General features: G+C 36.2%; 1 protein-coding gene across 1 annotated transcript in view; it reads left to right on the top strand.

Annotated features, from left to right (window-relative positions):
* Window positions 1–20,046, top strand: part of SOS1 (SOS Ras/Rac guanine nucleotide exchange factor 1) — a 266,745-nt gene that overhangs the window by 229,821 nt on the left and 16,878 nt on the right. The window contains exons 11-17 of the mRNA XM_007945049.1: window positions 1,994–2,075; window positions 2,854–2,976; window positions 3,505–3,608; window positions 4,936–5,158; window positions 7,072–7,191; window positions 10,753–10,915; window positions 11,709–11,826. Of these exons, the coding sequence (XP_007943240.1) occupies window positions 1,994–2,075; window positions 2,854–2,976; window positions 3,505–3,608; window positions 4,936–5,158; window positions 7,072–7,191; window positions 10,753–10,915; window positions 11,709–11,826 (933 nt within the window). The remainder of the gene's footprint in view (window positions 1–1,993; window positions 2,076–2,853; window positions 2,977–3,504; window positions 3,609–4,935; window positions 5,159–7,071; window positions 7,192–10,752; window positions 10,916–11,708; window positions 11,827–20,046) is intronic.

The following is a 20,046-nucleotide window of genomic DNA, read 5'->3' on the forward strand; positions in this document are numbered from 1 at the left end:
TTTGTTTTACATTCATGGATAACTCTTAACTTCTTCCATGTGTACAAAGGAAATAGCATCACCTGCCCTACTCACCTCCCAGAACCCATATGTAATAAAGCATGGAAAACTCCTTGAGATTATTGCATGCCAGACATCAGGAATTGCTGTGATCTCCGTTTGATGATAGGTCACTGAGGCACACCATGGCTTTCCAGCAGTGTCATCAGTTACTAATCTGCTGAAATGGCCAGATGTTTTGGTTCAAGAAGATGGAAAGCCTGTTTTAAAGTAGTTTGCCTTAAAACTTAGCAGCAGTTTTCTTAAAGCATACTTTAATTCATTTAGAACTTCCTTTAATTCTGTTTGTCAGTTAAAGGTACCTTTGGTATCCCACAATTTTGTATCCTGACTTAGGTGACATTTGAAAAAAAGGGATCTGGATGTTGATTTTAGACCTGAAAGCTAAAGTACATCTTCCTTAAAAGCAGGGGAAAGGGACACCTTAAATTTGGAAAACAGCTCAGAATACTTGGAGCACTCTGTGATGAGGGTATGTGCTCTCCAACAGAGCTTTTGCTTCTTAAACAACATGCTGTTTTGAGCAGCCTCACCTTACAAATAGATTTGCAGAACAGGATGAAGATTCTTGAAAGGGAGGATTGTGATGAAACCGGTATAACTTTCTTTTTTAAAATCTTGTACAAGCTTCTGTTTTAAAATCTTTTCTTCTGGTTGATACATTAGTCTTTAGCATTTGAGGAACCCTGTAACTGAAGACAAGAAAATACCAACAGAGAGGATTACTAAAAGATGATATATAAATTACTTTTTCAGTAACCCACTTTAGCCTCAGAAGTCATAAAGTTTAAAGACAAGGAGGAGTTTTAAAATCAATGTACATTTATTATTTGAATTTTTTTTAACTTAAAAAAAGTATTTTAATTGAAATTTAAGCTTGTCTGATTTAAATTGATTCATTATCTTGATGACCACATATACCAATAGATTGGAAATAGATTTCTGTTTTATGATAAATCTATGATTTGCTTTTTTGAGAGAAAACTTGATTTATTATAAATATTTTAATTAAGGCTAAATTTAGGGTAGTTCTTAATCAGATAGAATCAACCTAAATAGAAATATTCTACAGATATGAATTCTGATTCTTGCTAAATCCTATGCTAATAAAAAGTATTATTCTTTTTATAAAGAAGCACAGTGGGTAGCCTCACAAAAATAGAAGCAGTTGCTACCCTCAATGAATTTATCATTAGATTGTCCTCCCAATAAAAGACTCAGGTTAATAAATCTCGTCCCCCTACTTTTCTATGACTCATAAAACTAAATGTGAACCTTGATGAAAGTTGTGAACAGGACCAAACCAACATACTACAGCAATTTAATAGTTTTAATAGCTTATAGGTATTTATAAGCACCTTTTAGTAATTCTAATTAAGATCTTTAACAAATAAAATAATTTAGAAACTGTATTTAACTTAATCTACTGCTTTATAAGATCCAATTTCTAGCCATATGCTCTGTTACTGTGATTAAAAGAAATTTAGATAACTGATCCTAGATCAACTAGTGTGATGTTGGGGAAAGTAATGGGTTGTTGCTGTGGCCTATCTCTTCATTAGAGAGAAAAAACAACAATGCTTTTACATCTCAGTAGCAGGTGGGAGCCTGGTTGCATGCTCTGCCTTTGCCTGTCTTGAGTTCCCCTTTTTGTGGATGATAATGAGGTTAAGATCAAGGCAGCTGGTGAGAATGTGCAAAGGGCAAAATATAAGTGAATATAAAATTTTACTATCTTTTTTTTTTTGGCCAGTAATTTATGAAGCACTGACGCTAGCAGTGCATTACAAAGTCCAAAGTATTTTATATGTCAGAAAATTTGGGGACTTTTTTAGTTTATTACTTTGTACCAATAATACTTTGTATTATTGTAAATAATGATTTTAATCATTCAGAATCAAAGACTTAAGATATTTTTCCTTTTTCTTCTTAGATCCCAATTTTGTACGGACATTTCTCACAACATACAGGTCCTTTTGCAAACCTCAAGAACTACTGAGTCTTATCATAGAAAGGTCTGTCCGTTTAAAATGTTTAAATTCTTTATGCTTTTTAAAGAGATTAAGCAAAGATCTTAAGTTTCTTGGAATTAATTGTAGTTAATGAATACATTTTTAATAAATAAAATCTCCCTTAGATGACCATTTACTTTATGATAATCTATTAAGTTTAAGATTATTTAAATACAAAAATGGGTATTATTTTATACATGGAAACTCAGTATGTAAAAGCTCAAATATGCAGAGTTAATAAAATTAAAGACCTATATAGAAATGTACTAATCTAGACTCTAGAAATTCAACTTCTGATCATTTAGATGTTCTAAACAGAGGTTTTCAAATATACCACATATTGAGGAAAATGGAGCTTCAGCGATTAAATACTGTAATTGAGGAATGTGTTTTCATCCACCCAAATGAAGGGCAGTGAACTTTTTAAACATTAACCTTAAAAATCATATTAGCTGATTTAAAGTAATTTCCACAAGCCAAAAATTACCATCTCTCCCATAATTTTATAGTTATATTTATTTTCAGATTTTGCATATATTCTTTATTATATCTCTAGTTAGGTTTATTTATATTGGCAAATACTAATTTCTTTAAAAATAAATAAGATTACTCACTTTTACATTATAGAAGCCTTACTTATTTTCACTGATGTGTGTATATCCTTAGTAATTTCTTAGATTATTCTCTTGATAGTTCTGACCAGCAAAAAGGTTTGTGGGTTTTTTATTTGTATAATTTGATATAATCATTATTTTCATTAATTTGTTCTGTTTTATGTTAGGTTTGAAATCCCAGAGCCTGAGCCAACAGAAGCTGATCGCATAGCTATAGAGAACGGAGATCAGCCCCTTAGTGCAGAACTCAAAAGGTTTAGAAAGGAATATATACAGCCTGTACAGCTACGGTAAGCATTGAATAGATGATTCAAATAAACAAGTCTTTACTGAACTTTTGTTTCAGAATTAAAGTATGTAAGGACCTTGCCCAAGCAAGGAGGAAGTAACAAGTAAAGTAAGTGAAGCAAATAAAACCAATTATTGGAATTAGTGGTAGCCATACCCATTGCTATCACATCGCTTCCAACTCATACATAGCAACCCTATAAGAAAGAGTAGAACTGTCCCATTGGGTTTCTTAAGCTGTAAATCTATTTATGGAGGCAGACTGCCTCATCTTCCTCCCACAGAGTGCCTGGTGAGTTTGAATTCTGGTCTTTTGGTTAGCAGCCAATCACTTAACCTTTGTGCCATCAGGCTCCTGGAATTAATGGTGTAAGATTAATTAACAAGGGATTTTGAAAGTGCTAAGCTACTGATAAGGTTATTTCATTTGGTAGGAGTTATTTTTTTTCATCTCTACTTTCATTTTGTAAATAAACATTTATGCCTGTGTGCCCATGTAATTCCCCTATTCATTTTTGTGTTAATGCCAGAGTATTAAATGTATGTCGGCACTGGGTAGAGCACCACTTCTATGATTTTGAAAGAGATGCAGATCTTTTGCAACGGATGGAAGAATTTATTGGAACAGTAAGAGGTATGGGTTTTTATAAATGTCTAGTTTTATATGTAATAAAAGTGCCAACATGGTGATTATCAATTGATGTCATTAGTGCTCAGTGTTGATAAGAAGTGCTTATAATAGTGCTAGTATAACTATTTGAAAAAGTTAAAAATGGTCATTAAGCAACATTTTTGACCTGCAAATTGCTTAATAATCATCCTGTTAAACCCAATTTATTTTCATTTAGTGAGTTAGTTTACTGATTATTTTAGAATTAGTCTCAACTTAAGTTTATTTTCCCACTTACCTGAAGTCATGTGTACCACAGAGCAGTGAGGAACTAATTAAATTGTGCCATTCTAACACCACTAATGAGGTCAGTTGGGCTACAATTAGGTAACTAATTCATACATCAGAGAGACAGCGGAGCACAGTAGGAAGGATATCAAACTGAGCGTTCAGAAACTAGAGTTGTATTTATACTACTGCCACTAACCAGATTCAGGGCTTCAGGAAAAATCACTTGAATTCTTAATATTTCAATTTTCTCATCACTAACATTGAGGCTTGGTCATCTACACAGATTCCCTTCTGCTTTTAAGATTCTATGATTTTATGTGTCTAAGGGTATCTTAGACAAGCTTGTTTTCTATTGTACACTCTAAATGAAAAGCAGAAAACAAAAGGGTTAAATGATAGTACTTTCGTGCACAGTATAAAACAGCCACATGAAAAACTCATGAAGAAATCAGTCTTGTGGCACTATTTGGTTTATAAAATGCAGTATTAATTAGATCAATAGTGGATGAGCATAGTTTATCCTTAATAAATCCTCTGTTTTATGTAAGATAAACTTTTTTTTTTTTTTTAGAATTATAAAATAATATTTTTAACTGAATTGAAAATAGTAAGGTTGAAAAGGTCCTACAAAGGAGCTCTGGTGGTGTAGTGCCTAAGGCACTTGACTGCTAACCAGAAGGCTGGCGGTTCAAACACACCAACCACTCCTTGGAAGGAAGGTTGGGCAATCTACTTCCGTAGTGATACCACCTCAGAAACCAAGGAGGGGTCACTATGAGTCGGGTCCGACTCGGCGGCAAATAACAACAACAAAAATTTTATTTGGAAAGGATCTGTAAGAGTACATACCAGCATGTTAATAGTGGTTACCCATGTGGAGATAAATATGATTGAGATGGGCAACAGGGAAATTGTAAAGGGGAGCTTTCACTTTTTATTTTGATCATTTGAACTTTTTATAGTAAAGATGTATTCAGTATTACTTGTATAATTTTAAACCATTTTTAAAAAACAAAATGTTGAAGTATTTAAATGTTACTTAAAATGTAATGTATTTCAGGTAAAGCAATGAAAAAATGGGTTGAATCCATCACTAAGATAATCCAAAGGAAAAAAATTGCAAGAGACAATGGGCCAGGTCATAATATTACATTTCAGAGTTCACCCCCCACTGTGGAGTGGCATATAAGCAGACCTGGGCATATAGAGACTTTTGACCTGCTCACATTACACCCAATAGAAATTGCTCGACAGCTCACTTTACTTGAATCAGATCTATACCGGTACGTAATTTTACATTCAAGCTGAAGATCATTGTAAAAGAGTTAATTGTTAAAATGAAAAATTGGTTTCTTCTGTACATAATTGTTACATGGAATAAATGAGATAGTACGTAAATGTCTAGTAATGAGGCCTGGTGTGCAGAAGACAGTGCCTGTTTTTTCACTTACTTGGTCCCCCTTGCTTTGGCTGGATTTGTACCTTCTCTGTTTCTGCCATCAACCCTCATTGGTGAAGGTTGGTTCAAATCCTGGTTTTACCAATTGCTGGCTTGGTATCTTTGGGCAACTTTAATCTCCCTGTATAATCTTTAGCCCTCTACTTTGCAGTTTCCTTAAGAATAAAATGGATCTACTAATAGTACCTACTCCTGGGGCTGTTGCAAGGTTTCAAAGACACCTGCTCCTCATTATCGACACAGTTAGGTTCCAAAGACCAGATCATTATGTGAAAATTGGTGTTACACAAAAATGGAGGATGACCACATCAGCTCACACAATGGAGGATGACTACTACTTCATTACATAATTGGAAAATCACACCATTACATAACTGCCCAACCACTGACAATCATAGCCCAGCCAAGGTGACATATAACCTTAACCATTACAGCCACTGTTCCCCTTGCCTTGTACCTTGGTGTTCATTAATATTGGACATATGATGTTAATGTGCAAAATAGTCAGATAGTAGATTTTTTTTACTACTGTCATAATGTGAAATGTTGGATCATGAGATAGTCAATCAATGAGGAGTAAATACAGTCAATATATGTAAATTGCTTAGCACATTGCCTAGCATAAGGTAAGGACTTAATAAAGGTTAGCTACTGTTGTTGTGGAATGCCTGAGTGGTATAGATGGTTCATGTATGTGGCTGTTAACTGCAAGGTCTAGAAGCTTGAGTTCACCCAGAGGCATCTCAGAAGATCAGTTTGACAACATACTTTTGATGATTCAGCTCTTGACCGCCCTGTGAGTGACAGTTCTACTCTGACACACGTGGGGTCGCCAGGAGTGGGAATTGATTCAAAGGCAACTGGTTTTTAACTAGTTTTGTTGTTGTGAACTTAAGTCATGGCCAGTTATAGCCTTTTTTAGTTTTTTAAGCTGTCTTTGATTGATATAGCTCCTGTTTCAAATAATGTCTCTCTCTGGTTTTAAATGGGGATGATTTAGAATTTCAAACTGATTTGTTTGTTTTGTGGTAACTAAATGAGAAAAGGAGATAATTTTTTTTTTTTTTTTAAACAAAGATTGTCACTGTTCTCCAAATTTATAGTGTTAAAATCTACTTTATTTCCCAGGACTGTTTTGTTGTTGTTAAAGGAGATTTATGAATTCCAGTGATTAGCATACACTCTGGTGGTGTAGTGCCTAAGGCATTTAAGTGCCAACCGGAAGGCTGGTGGTTTCAGACCCATCAATTGTTCTGCAGAAGGAAGAGGGGACAATCTACTTCAGTAAAGATTTACCATCTTGGAAACCCAACAGGGGTCGCCATGAGTCCAAATCGACTCAATGGCAGTGAGTTTGGTTTTGGTTTGGTTTAGTATGCACTCTAATAAACTGATAATTATAACATTTAAAAGAATTATCCCAAACTACTTTGTCACCTTTATTTGTTAAGTAATATTTATCAGTGCTAAAGAAGATATTATGAAGAAATCCTAGCCTTGCACAAAGTGAAGTGCCATTATAAAGTAAAACTACATAGGTACATGCATAATTAAAATAAATAAATATATATATATATATATATATGTCTCAGTAGAGAAAGGTGTGTGATTATATTTTTTTTATTATACCATAAATCTTTCTGTTGGTATAAGAGGAAAGTTTATATAGGAGTCTAGTTATTTAATAAAACATTACATTATAAAGTATCATATAGTATTATACCTTGATGATTTTAGAGCTGTACAGCCATCAGAATTAGTTGGAAGTGTATGGACAAAAGAAGACAAAGAAATTAATTCTCCTAATCTTCTGAAAATGATCCGACACACCACTAACCTCACTCTGTGGTTTGAGAAGTAAGTATTCCTGACATATTTCATAGTAGTCAGCCATGTTATAAATTTCAATGAGATTTTATTTCCATGTATCTTATATCTTTTTGTTCCTGTATTCCCCCTTTACTACTTTCTTTTGCATTGAGTGACTGTTTTCTAGTGTGACATTTTAATTTCATTAATGGTTTTCTTTTTTTTTTGAGTTTTTGTTTTGTTTCACTTGTTATTTTCCTTACCCCATTATAGCTTTACTCCCACCCACCTCCTTTGTGGTGTTATTGGCAGATATATTACATATGTATTACATTTTTATATGGTATAAGCCCCAAAATACATTTATATGCACATTTTAAGAGTTACTTTTCTAAGGGGAGTGTACCCAAGACCATGTACAGGGTTGGCAGACAATGGTTCTACAAGTGTATTTGTATGTTCTATAAGAATTCACAGGGGTATACTAGAGCTGACAAGGGACAAGGTTATAGTCACTTCTGGGTCACAGTCAGCTACCCAGAGGGACCGAGTAGTTGAACCTATGGGCTCAGGACCATAGTCGCAGGGGACATCAAGCTCAATTGGCATAACATACTACACAAAACATTGTTCTACCTCCCACTTTGGCTGGTAGCGACTGGGGTCTTAAAAGCTTGCAAGCAGCCATCTAGATGCAACAATGGGTATCTCCTCATCCAGAGCAAAGAAGAATGAAGAAAACGAAAGATTCGTGGAAACAATTAGTCCAAGCAACTGGTATACCATGCGATCCTAAGCCTATATGACGATGAGACCAGAAGAACTAGATGGTGCCTGGCCACCACTATCATCCACTTAGAGGGGGATCTGTGTAGGAGATCCAGGATAGAGAGGGAGAACAATGTGGAACAAAACTCAAAATCATTTGGGGGGGAAAAAAGAGGTGGGGGGACAAGGTTTGCTGGTCTGATAGAACCTGGTAGAACCACTGAGACTATGGCTCCTAGCTGCCCTTCAAGTCTGTAACTGAACCCACATCTGTGGCTTCCAGGCAAACAAAAGACAGGCATATGAGTTGAACATTGACCCGAGATAGATACACTCCTTGGAGAGAGCAATCATGGGAGAAAGAAGGACTGTTTATGCATGGGGAGACAGCTCAGGGGGCAGGAGTGCATGAAGGGATGGACACAGGGAAGAGGTAACTATCAGGAGGAAGTGGGAGGAGAGCTGTTGCATTGGGGTAAATTGTAGTCAAAGCATGAGACAGAGTGTATGTGAACTGCTATATGGAAAGTGAATTTTCTCTGTCAATTTTCACCCAAATCACAATTAAAAAAAAAAAAGTGGGTCTAAATAGAGGAAACATTACTGATAAGACATAACTCACTGCCACTGAGTTGATTAAAACTCATAGTGACCCCTCCTTGGGTTTCCGAGGCAGTATCTCTTCAGAAATAGATTGCCCAGTCTTCCTTCCGAGGAGTGGCTGGTGGGTAGAGACCATTTTTATTCCTGTCCTATTTTTCAAAAAATAAGTTACTGAAAGGAAGGCCATTTCCTCCCTTCTTAGTGTGAGAGGCTTATGTTCATTTTCCACAGTGGTTCTTAGCCATAGATATGCATTAGAATTAGGTCACCTCTGGAGCTTTTTGGAGTCCCTAGATGGTGTGAACAGTTATTGCACTTGGCTGCTGACCTAAAAGTTGGAGGTTCAAGTCCACTCAGAGGTACATTGGAAGACAGTCCTGGCTATCTACTTCTGAAAAATCAGCTACTGAAAACCCTGTAGAGGACAGTTCTATTCTGACATACATGGGGTTGCCATGAATTGGAATCAACTCATCAGCAACTAGTGGTGGCAGTAGATGGAGGTTTTTTAAAAAATCAGATGCTAGAGTCCCTCCCTAGAGGTTTTTCCAAAAGTTCCAGAGGTGATTTCAGTCTGCATGCCTATTTAATAACAACTGAAATAATTAAATAAAAGGTGTGAATAAGTTATACTTCCATTACTTTTTTAATGTCCAAAAAAAATCCAAACAAAACTCACTGCCATCAAGTTGATTTTGACTCATAGTGACCTCTCCTTGGGTTTCCAAGGTGGTATCTCTACAGAAATAGCTTGCCCAGTCTTCATCCTTCCTTCCTTCCTTCCTTCCTTCTGGGTTTGAATCGCCAGCCTTCTGGTTAGCAGTCATATGTAGAGATCTAGCTAATGCATTAAGCATGTAAACATGTTATGTTTATTTGGTAATAAGGTAAATTTATTTCAGTAGTTTCAGATACAGTGGTTTTTTCCCTAATGTCCCATTAGTCTCATCATAAAATAATATAGTCTAACATTTTTAAAAATGTTAAATATTGATTTATATTTAGTTTTTCCATTTACATATTAGTTTTTTTCTTACAGATTGTAACCTATTTAGTATTACATTATTGAAAACAAAATTTAAAATTTTTTTTTTCTTTTATTGAGAAGTGATTATGAAATAAAATTTCTCTCAAATACTGGGAATAGAGAGTAAATAAATGCTCAGTAACTAATTTTCTTTTTGAGTCTAGCACGCTTCCTTTTAGTAGTTACTGGGATAAACACACACACATACATATTTCAGGCATTCTTTGGTATTTAAGTGTAAAGTGCTTTTTTTTTTATTTGACTTTTTTAACATTACAATGTATATCTTAAGAACTAATCTTATAAATGTGTAGCCCATTATTTTTATATATCAGAGAAATTTAACATTAGCAATAAAATTTTACAATTAGATAACAAATAAGAGACAAAAGAATTCTTGAATTCTAGAATAAATTCCCTTGGAACACACACACAGCCCAAAGGCCTATATATATTCAACAAGATGCTAGTCCTATCAGTTAATTGTATTGCCAAAAGAGGATGCACCAAATATAGTACAGAAATGTGCGACTGATTGACTGATCAGTCTGGAAAACACAGTGAAAAGCAACATACCTGACTGTGGAGTGGTTGCCATATCGTCTGGTGTCCTACTTTCTATCACTCTGAATATATATGCTCTATAGTATCTATTGCTCTGAATATATGTTCTCTGTAGTTAGACTAAGGAGCCCTGATTATGCATTGGTTAAAGCACTTGGCTGCTAACCAGAATGTCCAGCAGTTCGACCCCTCCAGCCACTCCATGAGAGAAAGATGTGGCAGTCTGCTCCCGTAAAGGTTTACAGCCTTGGAAGCCATATGGAGCAGTTCTACTCTGTCCTGTGGGTACATTATAAGTCGGAATCAACTCAATTGCTGTGGGTTTTTTGGTTTTTTGTACGGTTATACTATAAGGAGCCCTAGTGGCACAGTGGTTAAGCACTGGGCTGCTAACTGAAAGATCAGTAGTTCAAACCCACCAGCCTCTCTGTAGGTAATAGATGCGGCAATCTACTTCAGTAAAGATTTACAGCCTTACAAACCCCGTGGGGCAGTTCTGCTCTGTCCTCTTAGACTGGGTTGGTTTGATACTGTTAGACTATAGCCACCCATCCCCAGTCTGCATTATTTTATCTACTAAATTCTTTAAATCTTAGCCTTTTTGGAAAAGTGCACAATTTTTAATTCGGTTTGGTTCTGATTCCCAGATGTATTGTAGAAACTGAAAACTTAGAAGAAAGAGTAGCAGTGGTGAGTCGAATAATTGAAATTCTACAAGTCTTTCAAGAGCTGAACAACTTCAATGGTGTACTTGAGGTTGTTAGTGCTATGAACTCATCACCTGTTTATAGACTAGACCACACATTTGAGGTAAGTTTGTACATATGTTTTTCAAATGAATTTTCATTCCCTATCCTAAGAATCAGGATTTTAATAGTTATGTTCATTAATTTAAAAATATTTCATCTCATTGCCTTTTCAGAGGCAGGTTAAAAGATGAAATTATCTAAATTTTGTGAAAATTAGTTGTTCTTATAAAATTAGGCATTCTCGTTAAAATACATTCACCAGTCCTAGCCAAGTTGAGTAGCCCTGGTGGTGCAGTGGGTGCAATGGCTAAGGGCGCAGCTGCTAACCAGAAGGTCAGTGGTTCAAACCCACTAGCAGCTCCATGGAAGAAAAATGTCACATAGGGTATGCGTAGGAATCAACTCAGTTGCACACAACAACAGCAGTCTAAGTTAGAAGAAGAAAAAGACTTTAGCACTTAATTTGTAATATAATGTACAATTAAATGGCGCCTGTCATTATTCAAGGAAGAACAGAATGTAGATATAAACTAGATCTCACACACTCACATACACACTAAGTTCGTACTGTTGTGCATTGCCATTGAGTTGTCTCTGACTTATGATGACCTTACATTGCCTGGTCCTGTGCCATTTCCAAGATCTTCGATATGTTTGAGCCCATTGTTTGTACTAAGATCTATGAAAGTAATTTCTTTGAAGCAGTGATACTGTTGTGCTTAGGCCATCCTCTTAGCCTCAAAACTGGTACTTTAAAAAGGTAACACTTAGCATTTGTTGGCAATATCTGTGATTCCTCTTCTAAATTTATGTTTCTTGATTTTCATTTATTTATTTATTTACTATTTTTGTAGCAAATACCAAGTCGCCAAAAGAAAATTTTAGAAGAGGCTCATGAATTGAGTGAAGATCACTATAAGAAATATTTAGCAAAACTCAGGTCTATTAATCCACCATGTGTGCCTTTCTTTGGTGAGTATTTCTTCTTAATTTTTTATTGTTTCTGGATTAAACAAGATACTCATTTCATTAAATTACGAAGTATAGATATGTATTCTTTCGCAGAAGAAAATACTTACATAACACATATTTAGCACCTGAATCCCCTTAGAATTTTTGTTTGAATATTTTCAATCAAGCCCACTATATGTGCTCTGCTTTCTATTTTTCATCAGGCAGCCATTAGATATTATCTAATTCTTACGTTTTTCTATTCATAAAAATCTTTTTAACTGAGCTTTTATAGACCAAGTGCTCTAAAGAAGAGACATGGCCAAACTCACCCATTTGTAGTCATGTTTTGTGCACACACAGCTTCACATGGCTAGAAATCATATTATATGTGCCTTTGGGCCCATACCTTCAGTACATAAAAGTTTTAATCTCTTCAGCCTCTCTTTTTCTTTCCTCTGTTAACAGATTAAGGATGCTCCTTTTCTTGCCTTTTAAGATTGAAACATTAAACACTGAATCTTCTTACTTTTCTTAGGTTCCTCTTATCTTATTCCATCCTTTGTTTCCTGTATTTCATGTGTTCTATATCTTTCACCACTGGCTACTTTTCCCTGCATGTATATATCTTCTGGTGCTCCTTCCTCTAAATGCTTATAGAAATTGTGAACTCTATCAGATGTTTGGTGTTTAGTCTTTTTAATATGTGGTATATTTTCTTCTAGCTTTTTCCTCATCTAAGTATTATAGGGTTTTTTTAATGTAATTTTAAGTTAAATGGCACAGAAATTTTTATGTCCAGATTTTTTCAATTAAAAAATCATATTTTCCCACATTTTATTGTTCATGTTTCATAACCAAACCAGTATAAATACAAACCCCTTTTGTATTTACTTCTGATCTTGTTGCTGTGCACATTGTATATAATTGCTATTGTGTGACATGCACCAACAGTAAATTTGTTTTTTCACTTACCACATCATAGGTATGCTGTCATTTTTTATTAAATACTCTTCAAAATTATTATTTTAATGGCTGCATATTCCATGAAATTGATATAATTTATTTAACCATTACTTTGTGATTAGACATATACTTTTTCCAGCTTTTTTGTTTTCCTAAATAATGCTACACTAACATGTTCACATATATACTATTTTTCTATATTTGGGAATATTTTCGTAAGACAGTTCACCTAAAGAGGAATTAGATTAAAAAGTGTGAATTTTTTAACTCTTGATATGTATTGCCAAGTTGCTTTCTGAAAGGATTGTACTTGATTATGCTGTCATCAGAAGTGATGACAAAGCAAATTTCATCCCGTTATTTCCAGTTTGGGGTACTTTTTATTTTTATTTTTTTTCTTAATTTGTTATTTTCACAGATAAAAACTATGACCTATTTGTTACGTTAATTTTCATGAATGAAAATTGATTAATGTAGACATAGTTCCATACCTTTATTTAATATTTGCATTCCCTTTTCTCCATGCCCTTTTTTATATACACTGCAAATACCTTTTTTTTTTTTTTTTTAAATTTTTATTGTGATTGGGGTGAAAGTTTACAGAGCAAATTCACTTTCCATACAGCAGCTCACATATACTTTGTCTCATGACATTGACTGCAATTTCCCACAATGCAACAGCTCCCCTCTCACTTCCTCCTTATAGTTACCTCTTCCCTGTGGCCTTCCCTCCCATGTACTCCTATACCCCACCACACCAAGCTGTCTCCCTATGCATACACAGCCCTTCTATTCTCCCATGATTGATCTCTCCAGGGAGTGTACCTACCTAATGTAAATGTTCAGCTCATATGCCTGTCTTTTGTTTGGCTAGAACCCACAGGAGTGGGCTCAATTCCAGACCTGAAGGGCAGCTAGGGGCCATAGTCTCAGTGGTTCTGTCAGGCTCTATCAGCCGAGCAAACCTGGTCCCTTTCTTTCTTTCTTTTTTTAATGATTTTGAATTTTGTTCCACATTGTTCTCCCACTCTATCCAGGATCTCCTACATAGATCCCCTTCCAAGTGGTTGACAGTGGTAACCTGTCCAGGCACCATCTAGTTCTTCTGGTCTCATAGTCGTATAGGCTGAGGATCACATGGTGTACCAGTAACTTGGACTAATAGTTTCCATGCATCTTTGGTTTTCTTCATTCTTCTTTGCTCTGGACGAGGAGAGACCCATCATTGCATCTAGATGGCCGCTTGCAAGTTTTTAAGATCCCAGTTGCTACTCACCAAAGTAAGATGTGGAACAATGTTTTTATGTAGCATGTTATACCAGTAGAGCTTGATGTCCCCTGTGACTACAGTCCCAAACCCACAGGTCTGGCTACTCACTCCCTCTGGGTAGCTGGCTGTGGCCAAGAAGTGACTACAACCTTGTCCCTTGTTAGCTCTACTATATACCTGGGAATTCTTACAGAACATACAAATAAACTTGTAGAACCATTGTCTGCCAACCCTATACATGATCATGGGCACCCCGCCCCCTGCACAGATATACCTAATAGTTCAGCCTGTCCACCTATCTGTCCACCTATATATCAGTGTTTGCCTTCACTGACAACGCAGTAGTATATGTGCAGAAGGGTTCATCTTTGTTTTCTATACCTGTCATGCATACCTGTCTTTCTCTTCCTCATTGCCACTGTGTTGATCACTCACATTTGGTACATTGCCCTTCTCTTCACCCAAATCAATACTTGTCTCTACCTATCTAACAATATATACACCGCAAATAGTTTTACCAACCTGCTTTTTAAGTTTCATTGTTCAACATATAATAGTTTTAAAGTCCAAAATCTGTCTATCTTTTACTTTTCAATTTCTGTTATTTCAATCATTAGAAGGTTTTTCTGGTCCAGTAATTTAATATTTAGTCATCATTTCTTCTTTTTTTATTATTTGGCTTTTAAAAATCTATTTGACTGCTTAATCCAACTGAAGTCTTATTTTAGATATCATATGAAACTCTCAAACTTACTGTAAAAATGGCAAGGTGGCATCAGACCTTGTCTAACTGTGTCACAAGAGGGAGGAGAAAGAATCATCATCAAGATCAGCATCAGTCCAAAGCTGACTCCTGTGAGGTGGAGGTCACACATACCTCCTCTCTCCAACCTTTTTACTAATTCTGACACCAGCTTTCCCTCCCACAGCACTCTATACTTCTCTGCTCATTTCAGTAATTTGTTGCAGTGGCCACATAGAACTTACAGACTGAACTCAAAGTTACGGAGTTTATTAGGGAAATGACAGATTACAATTCAGGATCAGGAACAACTAGATACAGTTCTGCAGTCAGGACGGCTTCTCAGCATTGGCAATAGGCAGGCCTTCCTGTCTCTCAGCCCTCTGGCCCTCAACCTGGCCTCTACCCTGCTTGAGCAACTATTACAAAGCTCTTTAGCCACAAGTAATGCCTGGAGACACCCCACCAGGAAGCCCATCATCCTGTCTTTCACTGGTTTCCTGGTTCTGCTGCCACCATTTCTTTGCTGCTGCTGCTGCTTGCCATCTTGTGCCATCTCCAGTATTATAGCTGTTTCTCTGTCTCCTAGGTCTAGGAGGTTCTCAGTTCTCTAAAAGACATGGTCTGCTCCCAACTTTTCTTCCTGATGGTAGTGAAGTCCCCCTTTCCACTTCTGGGATTGGCTCACTTTAAGCTTAGCAGGATGGCCAAACTGACCAGTCCCCTTATTAAGGTTCCATACATCTTATTTGCATGGTCCTACCTCCACGGTGGTTCCATGCACCTTATTTATATAACTAATAGGGTGTCCAGTCCCCTTGGTGGGCCACAAGCACCTTATTTGCATAGTCCCCCCCAACCATTTTCTAGGAGTCACATGATTTTTCCATGGCTGGAAGGGCCATATTAAAGTAACCCATCAGCCACTCCTCGGAAGGAAGGTTGGGCAATCCTTCTTCCATAGTGATACTGCCTCGGAAACCCAAGGAGGGGTCGCTATGAGTCGGGGCCGACTCGACGGCAAACAACAAACAAAACAAACAAATACTACACTTATTTTCTCCCTATTATTGATCCTGGTTTAATGAATAATCCTTTCTTCCTGTTCAAATGATACTTCTATCGTCAATCCAAGTTCCTTTAACATCTTATACCAGTGACATAATTTAAATGATTGTTACTTTTTAATCAGTAATTCTCAACTGGGGCCAAATTTTTTCCTCCCAGGAAGCATTTGGCAGTATCTGAGTATATTTTTTATTGTTCTAATTGGAATGATGCAGCAGACACCTGGTGGAAGCCAGGGATGCTGCTAAACATTCTGCAACGCACAGGGCAGCCCTGCACAACAAGGAATCATCTGCTCCAAGTATCAGTGGTGCCAAGATCAAGAAACCCTGCTTTGTAATGTTTTCATGTTAGATAAAGTTGTTTCTTCGCTATTTCTTCATTATTTTCTTTGCCAGTTTTGTCTATTTATTTTTGCAAATGAACTTTATAATATTTATAGAAATTCCCCAAAATACAGTTTGAACAATCTATAGATTAATTTGGAAAGAATACTTATGATATTTAGCAGTTCCTTTTATTATCATTTCTAACTATTTTTGGTTGTAAATGGTATTTATTTTTGAATGGTTAGTTACCTTTAATTTCAAGAATTTTAAATTTCCTTGGTTTTTCTAAATATGTACTCTTATCTACAAATATGCTACAGTATTTCTCCCTTTGATCTTATTTTAGTGTCTTGCTATATGAAATTTGTCATAACCTCCAAGCAAATGTTAAATAATGGTGAAAAGAAGCAGCTCTGTTTTAAACTCTGTTTCATCAAGGATAGGTTTGATTTTGCTAATTTCTATAATGTTTTTATCATATAAAAAAATACTTTTTTTCATAGTTATCATAGTATTTTTGATATTGATATATATTTATACTTTTTAAATAATTTATCATCTTAGTGAGAAAGAATATGATTTTCCTCATTTAGCAAATTGAAATTATAGATTTACTAATATTGAACTCTCTTGTTACTAATATTAAACTCTATTGTTTATGATAGATTAACTATACAGATCAAATTCAATTTGTTATGTTTTATGTAGAATATTTACACCCATTTTCATAAATGAGATTGTTATGTGGTTTTCCTTTTGGTTATATTTATCAATTTTTGTTATTATGATTGTATTCATTTGGTAACATGCGTTAAGGAGCTATCCGTCTTTTTCTATTCTAGCATACCATGGAATTAAATTCTTAAGTATTTTAACAGAAAGAAAAACATCTGGGGCAGGAATCTTCAGTAGACTATAATTCTGTAATTGTTGTTAGCTGCCATCAAGTTGGCCCCTGACCCTCTGACTCATGGCGACCCCTTGCCCAGTGGCTTGGACTGTATGATCTGCAGGGTTTTTCAGAAGAAGATCGCCAGTCATTTCCTCCTAGTCTAGCATAGCCTGGAAGCTCCACTGAAACCTGTTCAGCATCCTAACAACACAAAGCCTCCACTGACAGATGAGGCATGGCTGCATGAGATGCACTGGACAGGCATTGAACCCTGGTTTCTCACATGGAATGTGGGAATTCTACTACTGAAATACCACTGCTCCCTAATTCTATGATAATTTTTTTTCATTTATTTTGCAATTTTTTTTGATCCTCATTTACAGCTACAGAAAAATAGTATCATTTCAGTTTAATTTACTAGCAGTCGATTATATTACCAAAATGTTCTTTTTAAAATTGTTTCTATTTCCAGTATATTTTTCTCACTTCTATTTTTACTTACTTGTTTTACTTTAATTTGCTCTTTTCCTCTAAAAGATAAGATCCTAAACTTAATTATTCTCTGTTCATTTTATTTTAATATCATATATTAGTTTTATCATATGAACCTCTTTTGTTTTCCTGAGGACATTTTTCTCCCCTAAGTTCTTGATAAAAATATTGAATTCATTATTTATTTTTCTCTCTGTTAAATATTAAAGCCTAAGTATACATTTACGTCTAAGTGTGGTGACAATAATGCAAGTTCATACAAGGGAGCCTAGGGAAGATCTGGGTGGGTCTGATATTCTTATCATTCAATCTGTCAGCAGATATTTCTTGAGTTACCACCAAGTATCAGGGAGTATTGCTTGGTAAAAATGGAACATGTGTAGTTACTGAGCTTATAGACTTGCCACTCATGATAGATAGCCTTTACTCTCTGGGACAGAGGGCAAAAGAAACCGCAGGGGAGTTCACTGGCTCACTGTTTGGCCCCTGCTGTTCCATCACAGTGAATGGTGGGTATTTGTTCATTACAGACTAGACTCTAAAGTACTCTCCCTTAGACCTTTATGAACTAATATAAATAATCTTTATAATATATTAAGTGACAAAAAGCAGACTTACAGACTTACACTGAGAGTATGATTCCTTTAAGGTGTTCTAAGGTGAGATGCATAAATTAGTTTGTGAATACAAACATATGTAGATAGTTTGATAGGTACGGACGGACAGCTTACCTAAGCCTTCCCACCCTACCTACTCATCTTCCTGGTTGTTGAGCCTTGCTCTTTTTAGGTCATTCATTTAAACTGTCTGTCAGTTCTTCTCTCTAGGAATGTCTTCTTTGTCATTCTCAAACTAATGGTTAAAAATCCCTGGAAATAGCCAGGCAGCACTTCTTGGTTCTGGCCCAGTAGGTACAGCCAGATGTTACTGCTGCTTCTTAATTCCATCTCATCCATACTATAGTAGTTTGTAGAAACTCCTTCCAGATGTTTGTCTTTAATCCTGGATACTATTCCCTCCCTCCCCCCTATTAGATGGTCAGGACAGTATCTGATACTTTTGCTTCCTTTAAAGATTACTTATCAGAAATCTTATTCAGGTCTTTTGCTGACACTGCCACCCTTCACAGAATTAAGTCAGGCAATTTCTCTTCCAAGGCTATGTCAGACTTCTGGTCTTTATCCCAGTTTTTCTCCATACATTAAAATGTTCTCATATGTAGAATCGCTGTGTGGGCAAACTAATATTCTTTAAGGTAACAGGATGCAGGTCTCGCCCTGAGCCAGATCTCTCCTCTGTGCACAAACATCCAAGCCTATGGCATTGACTTTACTCTTTCCTTTTGCACAACTCTGATCTTGGGTCTACCTTCTGTATCTTGTAATGTGCTTCATTCTCTACTCTTGCTTTCCTGCCATTTTAGAATTGGACTATATGTCTTTGCATCCTGGTATAATTAGTCTCCAAATGCTCTCTCTTCATTTCTGAAATAACATGCTTCTTTCATTCACTTAAAAGTGAATGAAAGTTGGATGCCTCTATGTGCCAGGCCCAGTGCTAGATGCTTTGAATACAGAGACAAATAAGACATGTTGTTGTTGTTATTTGCTGTCGAGTCGGTCCTGACTCATAGCAACCCCTCCTTGGGTTTCCGAGGCAGTATCACTACGGAAGTAGGATTGCCCAACCTTCCCTCCAAGGAGTGGCTGGTGGGTTTGAACCGCCAGCCTTCTGGTTAGCAGTCAGGTGCCTTAGGCACTATGCTACCAGAGCTCCCAAATAAGACATAGTAAATAGAAAACTGAACCATGTGCTATGAGAACCCAAGGAGGGGTTGCTAGGAGTCGGGATTGACTCAAGGGCAGTGAGTTTTTGAGTTTTGAGGATAAAATGTAAGGCCCTTAAATGACGCAGCCCAAGTGCTACTACTCACAAACTGTTCTGAGCTAGGCCAACAAGTTGTGACCAATATGAAGAGTTAATTTTGGTTGCCACAGAATATGCATACTGTTCTGGACATGTTTGTCAGACTGAACAGTGAGCTGAATGAATCATGCAACTTAGTTTAGGGGAGAGTATAAATCGCTGCAAATAAAAGAGCCAAATTACAAGCAGACATGGGAAAATAAAAGAACCTGTGCTTTTTAGAACACATGATAACTCTGTCTTATGAATGTATGAGCAAAGGCTAAACAGTAGACAGTTCTACTCAAAAAACATGTGGTGCTGAGGAATAGCCAAGTAACTAATACACTTATTAGAATCAAACTGGTATTGTGTGAATCACATTTCATTATTGTTTCCCTGCTCAGAATTGATTTGAGTCATTAAATCTCTGCAAGGAATAGCCAAAAATTTTATTACTGAAAAGTATGCCTCTATCACAAAAGCATTTAGAACCACTGATGTAGCACCTGCCTGTGTCTACCCTTATATCCTGCCACTCTTCCCCCACCCCACACACCAAACCCAAATATCTTGC

This window comes from Orycteropus afer, unplaced genomic scaffold (assembly GCF_000298275.1).
Source record: "Orycteropus afer afer isolate SDZICR_OR568_19922 unplaced genomic scaffold, OryAfe1.0 scaffold00131, whole genome shotgun sequence".
In the NCBI taxonomy this organism is placed as follows: domain Eukaryota; kingdom Metazoa; phylum Chordata; class Mammalia; order Tubulidentata; family Orycteropodidae; genus Orycteropus; species Orycteropus afer.